The 6882-nt window shown below is 42.1% G+C and overlaps 1 protein-coding gene across 1 annotated transcript in view; it reads left to right on the forward strand.

Moving 5' to 3' along the window:
- The window catches only part of NWD1 (NACHT and WD repeat domain containing 1), a 74544-nt gene that overhangs the window by 41727 nt on the left and 25935 nt on the right, over nt 1-6882 (forward strand). The window contains exon 13 of the mRNA XM_010845673.1: nt 5715-5923. Coding sequence (XP_010843975.1) covers nt 5715-5923 — 209 coding nt within the window. The remainder of the gene's footprint in view (nt 1-5714; nt 5924-6882) is intronic.

Raw genomic sequence — 6882 nt, forward strand, 5'->3', positions numbered from 1 at the left:
AAGGAAATGGCAACCCACTGCGGTATTCTTGCCTGGAAAATCCCATGGACGGAGGAACCTGGTTAGGCTACAGTCCTTGGGGTCGCAAAGAGTCGGACACGACTGAGCAACTTCACTCACTCACTTCACTCAGGCTATTTCTAGTTATCTTCTATTTGGATGATACTGGGATGAATCTGTTTTAACTCTTGGTCAGTATTTTTTTCATTCTGTTTAATATTTCCAGTGAGTGGCACTCTTGACTTGGAAGGTATGAACATTCCTATAGGTTTTGAGAAGTGTCATCATATTGCTTTCCAAACAGGCTGCAACAGATGAAAACACTCCCTAACCCCAAAGTTCTCAGCATTAGATACTTGAATTTTATTCTTTTTGTCTAAGGGGTTGCAGTGGAGTACGTACTGATGGAGTATTGACAAATGAGTCTCTTTATTTTATTATTTTCATCAGGATGGCTATTTTTCCAGAGGATGATTCAATCTCTGTACAGTAGCTGACTCATGGTGACCTTGATTCATTTTTTAAAGTCTTCAAACTCTTATTATTTGTGATCAGAAAAACTCAGTAATCAATTTACTGAAAAAAACGAAAACACTGTGTGTGTGTTAGTTGTTCAGTCATGTCCAGCTTTTTGCGACCCCACAGACTGTAGCCCCACAAGGCTCTTCTGTCCATGGAAATCTCCAGGCCAGAATACTGGAGTGGGTTGCCATTCTCTTCTCCAGGGTATCTTCCCAACCCAGGGATCGAACCCGGGTCTCCTGCCTTGCAGGAAGATTCTTTACCATCTGAGCCACCAGGAAAGCCCTGAAAACACTGTAGACCTAAGTAATAGGAAAAGTAAAAGTTTCCCATCACATGGTAGGGTGCTAGAGGTCTTTTGTACTGGCTTCTGAGAGTCAACTGTGAAATTTTCAAGAATTAGGAGAGGTGGTCATTCTTTTTCTTAAAAAAATTTTTTTATTGAAGTATAGTTGATTTACAAAGTTGTGTTAATTTCTGCTGTACAGCAGAGTGACTCAGTTATACACATATATGTGTTCTTGTTTACATTCTTTTCCATTGTGGTTTATCCCAGGAAATTGAAAATTGTTTTCTATGCTCTACAGTAGGACCTTGTTGTTTATCCATTCTGTATGTAAACAGTTGGCATCTACTAATCCCAAACTCCCAGTCCATCCCTTCCCTGCTGCTGCTACTGCTAAGTCGCTTCAGTCGTGTCCGACTCTGTGCGACCCCATAGACGGCAGCCCACCAGGCTCCCCCATCCCTGGGATTCTCCAGGCAAGAACACTGGAGTGGGTTGCCATTGCCTTCTCCAATGCGTGAAAGTGAAAAGTGAAAGTGAAGTCACTCAGTCATGTCTGACTCTTAGCGACCCCATGGACTGCAGCCTTCCAGGCTCCTCCGCCCATGTGATTCTCTAGGCAAGAGTACTGGAGTGGGGTGCCATCGCTTTCTCCGCCATCCCTTCCCTACTCCTTCTCTTCTTTGGCAGTCACTAGTCTGTTCCCTATGTTCAAACAGCCATTCTTAAATGTTAGATTACAGAAACATACAATTAATCAATTCTATTGAAACAAGGTAATAAATACTCAAAACTCATCATTTTCTAAATATTTCACGACACTCTATTCTTATCTCTCTTCTTGGTTATTATATCTGTGTGATATATATGGTTATATATAGACACATAAACTTGCGCAACCTGTTTTTTTTTTTTTTTGCCTCTTTTTATATCATGTATATATCTCTAGCTCATTTTTATTCATTTTCTTTTTGGCTGTGCTGGGTCTTTGTTGCTGCTCATGGGCTTTCTCTAGCTGTAGTGATCAGGGGCTAATCCACATTGCGATATGCAGGCTCTTCACTGCGGTGGCGTCTCTTGTTGGAGAGCACAGGTTCTAGGGCGCGAGGGCTTCAGTAGCTGTGGCGTGTGGACTCAGTTGCTCTGTGACACGTGGAGTCTTCCTCGACCAGGGACTGAACTCATGTTTTCTGCACTGGCAGGTGGATTCTTAACCACTAGACAACCAAGGGGGTCCACTAATTCATTTTAACAGCAATATAATGGCCTATGTATGGAAAGTATTATAAAGTGTTATTATTTATAAAAACTCTGGTTGAAAACTACCCCAATCTCAAGTAATAAAAATCATTCCAAATACTGGTGCCATGTGAATTCTAAAACAAAATGCCCTTCCTTTACTCTCCCTCGATCCTTCAGTGTTCCCCCAAAAGTGATCAGTGCACACACTCTGTTATATGCCATTAGCAATTTTTTCTCTAGGCTTATGCAGACATAGCTCTGTCTTTTGAGCTCCTGTCAAAAATCACATCGTGCTGTTTTATACACTGGGCTGCAGCTTGCTTTTGTCACAATGTACGTGTGTTAGTCTCTCAGTCGTGTCTGACTCTTTGCAACCCCATGGACTGTAGCCCACCAGGCTTCTCTGCTCATGGAATTCTCCAGGCAAGAATACTGGAGTGGGTTGCCTTTCCCTTCTCCAGGGGAATCTTCCTGGCCCAGGGATCGAACCCAGGTCTCCAGGCAGATTCTTTACCATCTGAGCCACCAAGGAAGCCCAATAGATTGTATCAATGTTTTGTAGAGATTGAGAGTCTGGGCTCCTGGCTGAGATCCTGGCTCAGTTACTTATTAGCCATGTGGCTTTGCATAAGTTACCATCCTAGGCTATGACTCAGTTTCTCCATCTATACAATATGAAAGTGAAAGTCACTCAGTCATGCCCAACTCTTTTTGACACCATGGACTATGCAGTCCATGGAATTCTCCAGGCCAGAATACTGGAGTGGGTAGCCATCCCCTTCTCTAGTGGATCTTCCTGACCTAGGAATTGAACCAAGGTCTCTCGCATTGCAGGTGGATTCTTTACCACCTGAGTCACAAGGGAAGCCCAATGTGATAATAATATTATCTCAAAGAGTTGTTATGAGATTAAAGGAGTTTAATGCATGTTAACAGCTATGCTTGGCACATAGAAAGCACTCAGTAAATATTGGCTATTGTAGTAATAATGACTATTATGGTCAGGTCAGTGCATATATGTATATGTGTGTGTGTGTGTGTGTGGTCAGTCCATGGCATTTTCCCAGAAGAATACTGTTGTGGGTTGCCATTTCCTTCTCCAGGGCATATATATATATCTCCTTCCTTCTTATTATTTTTAATTCTTGCATAGTATTCTTTATATGGGTGTACCACATTATTTGGGCTTCCCTGGTAGCTCAGATGGTAAAGAATCTGCCTGCAGTGCAGGAGACCTGGCTTTGATCTCTAGGTGGGGAAGATCTCCTGAAGAAGGGAATGACTATCCCCTCCAGTACTCTTGCCTGCAGAATTCTATGGACTGAGGAGCCTGGTGGGCTACAGTCCATGGGGTCCCAAAAAGTCGGACGTGACTGAGCAATTAACACACACCATATTATTTAACCAACTCTCTTTTCATAGGTTGTTTTTGGTTTTTTAAATATTTATTTGTTAATTTCTTTATTTTGCTGCGTCGGGTCTCAGTTGAGGCACACAAGATCTTTGACTTCATTGCAGCATGTGGGATCTGGTTCCTGGACAAGGGATCGAATTCTGGCCCCCTGCACTGGGAGCATGGAGTCTTAGCCACAGACCACCAGGGGAGTTCCAGGATGGGCTTTTCAGTTTTATATTTCTAGTGGAAAAAGAGAATTATCTTCTTTCAGGCTGCTGTTAAAGAGGAAAGATTAAACAAGAAAAAACCTTGAAACGAGGTTCTCTTTTGGAGACAGTTTAACCAGGACCCTGAAGCTTTGGGGCTGGATCAGCCCTTTAAATCCCCCCACACCTGAGAGATCCCAGAACCCGATCGACTTCAGTGTGTGTGACTGCACGTGTTTTTCCCTTTGGGTGTTTTCTTTAATAAAAATTAGAATGGCTTCTGTGCCCTCAGGGTACCCCCTCCATCCATTTTGAACATTAAAAATATACATTAATTTATTTGACTGCACTGGGTGGAATTTTTAGCATGTGGAGTCTAATTCTCTGACCAGGGATTGATTGAACCCGAGCCCCCAGTTTTGGGAGATCGGAGTCTTAGCCACTGGGCCACCAGGAAAGTCCTCAGTTTTTTTTTGTTTGCTTGTTTTATTTAGACAATATTGCAATTAAAGTCCTTATCCATCTTCACACATGTATGCTATTATTTCTGTAAGACACCATTTCTAGAAGTGGGATTTCTTAGTCAAACCGTATGCACATTTTTCATGTTTTCTCTCTTTTTCTTAGCTTCTTGTACTAAAAAAAATCTATAGACTCAGAAAAACTTTTGAAATAGTACAAAGAGTTCCCATGTACTTTTATACACCTTCCCAGACTAGCAATGCCTTGTACAGCTATAGTATATTATCAAAACCAAGAGGTTGCACATTTTAACTTTAAAAAAATGTCACCAAATTACATCTTTGCAAGTTTTTTATCAACTTATACTCTAATTGGAGAAGGAAATGGCAACCCACTCCATTGTTCTTGCCTGGAGAATCCCAGGGACAGGGTAGCCTGGTGGGCTGCGGTCTTTGGGGTCGCACAGAGTTGGACATGACTGAAGCGACTTAGCAGCAGCATACTCTCATTAGTGGAGTATAAGAATAACTGATTTCTTGTATCTCTGCCAGCACTCCAGCAAGCAATCCATCAAATTTTTGCCAATACAATGAATAATAATAGTACTGGTATTTCATGATGGATTTTTGTGGTTACTAAGTGAGGTTGAGTATCACTTTCAAATGCTTGTTGTTCACTTGTACTGTTTCTGTAAATTTCTTGTTTATATTCTTTGTCCCGTTTGTGAGTAGGTTATTTGCATTTTTCTTGCTTATTTGTAAGAACTATTTGTTTATTAGGGAGGGTCTTCACTTATCTGTTATGGACTGCAAATATTTTCTCCCAGTGTGTGATATCTTTCAAGTTTATCCTTCTGAAGTTTTACATTTTTATGCAATCCAATCGGTCAATTTTTCCCCTTTATGTCTTCCAGATTTCATGTTTTTCCTAGAAAAATATCTCTCCACGAGTATGACATTTTCTATAATCTCACTTCAGTTTTTTTGTTAGTTTATTAACTTTAAATACTCCCTAGATGATGAACTTTTATACATTTCAATGATCTGTTTATTAGAGAGTCAACATTTGGGCAAATGATTTAATCCCAACCGGTTGTTTCATTCAGTTTAGCTTCGCCACATTCCGTTATGGTTTCTGATGTGTTCATGTATGCATGCATTTATTTTTGGCTGTACTGGGTCTTCGTCGCTGTGCAGGCGTTTCCTCTTGTTGCGGTGAGTGGGGGCTACTCTTACGGCAGAGCACGGGCCTGAAGGCACACAGGCCTCAGGAGCTGTGGTGCCAGGACTCGGTAGTTGCCGCTCACGGGCTCTAGAGTGAGGCCTCAGTAGTTGCGACTCACAGGCTGAGTTGCTCCTCCACATGTGGAATCCTCCTGGACCAGGGATCGAACCTGTGTCCCCTGCGTTAGCAGGCAGACCCGTAACCTCTGGACCACCAGAAAAGTCCCCACATTCCATTATTTGTAATTCAGACGTGTTCTAATCTGTACATCTCTTCTTTGGTAAACCAGGGATTTCCAAGCCCATAGATATTTTAATAGTCAGAAGGTCGAAATGTTCCCAGCTAATGTGCTCTCCTCCACCCTGGTCTGTTGCAGGAGAGGTGAGGTGTGTGGAAGTGTTTGCCCAAGGGACACATGCCGTCTCTGCCTCCAAAGACCAGACCTTGCGCTTGTGGGACTTACTGTCTGGCCAGGAGAAATTCACCATTTGGGATGGAGGTTCAAAAGATCCCACTGAATCTCAGACCTGGAGCCTTCGTGTGGATGAAGCAAAGAAGGTTGTGTATTCAGCTTCAGGCTCAAAGGTAACAAATACCTGCCCTGTTGGCAAAGGAAGGCTGAGACCAGAGCAGTCAAAGATGGCACATTGTGTTTATAAGAGGTGTTCCCTGAAATGAGGCTGAAGTACATCACCACTTGAGAGGGTGCCATAAGGGACTTCAAAACTTAGAGTTTTGAAGATTAGATAACCTTGATAGTTCTTTCTGACCTTAAGATTTGAGACCTTTCATAGTATTTAATACAGTCATTTTTAGTGCTATAAATTTCCCTCTGAGTACTGCTGTACCGACACCCTGCAAACTTTGATATGTTATGTTATTTATGTTCTGTTCTAACTATTGCTTCTTGACCTGCATACATATTTCTCAGGAGACAGGTCAGGTGGTCTGGCATTGCCATTTCTTTAAGAATTTTCCAGTTTGTTGGTACATAGTAAGTACCAAATGATTAATAGCTATTAATTGTTCTACAATGAAGTAATAAAAGTAATTGGTACTTGTTAACATGTGAGTAATATTGGTAGTTTATAAGCTCTGCTGTCCAATATGGTGACCACCAGCTATATGTTGCTATCGAGCACTTGAAATGTGGCTACTCCAAATTGAGATGTGCTGTACACAAAGGCCTCCTCAGACAACCATTTTGCCTTTTTTGCATTTCTTTTCCTTGGGGATGGTCTTGATCCCTGCCTCTTGTACAGTGTCATGAACCTCCATCCATAGTTCTTCAGGCACTCTATCTATCAGATCTAATCCCTTGAAACTATTTCTCACTTCCACTGTATAATTATAAGGGATTTGATTTAGGTCATACCTGAATGGTCTAGTGGTTCTCCCTGCTGCTGCTGCTACTACTGCTAAGTCGATTCAGTCGTGTCCGACTCTGTGCAACCCCATAGACGGCAGCCCACCAGTCTCCTCCATCCCTGGGATTCTCCAAGCAAGAATACTGGAGTGGGTTGCCATTTCCTTCTCCAATGCAT

The sequence above is a fragment of the Bison bison genome, unplaced genomic scaffold (assembly GCF_000754665.1).
Source record: "Bison bison bison isolate TAMUID 2011002044 unplaced genomic scaffold, Bison_UMD1.0 scf7180017864221, whole genome shotgun sequence".
Classification (NCBI taxonomy): Eukaryota; Metazoa; Chordata; class Mammalia; order Artiodactyla; family Bovidae; genus Bison; species Bison bison.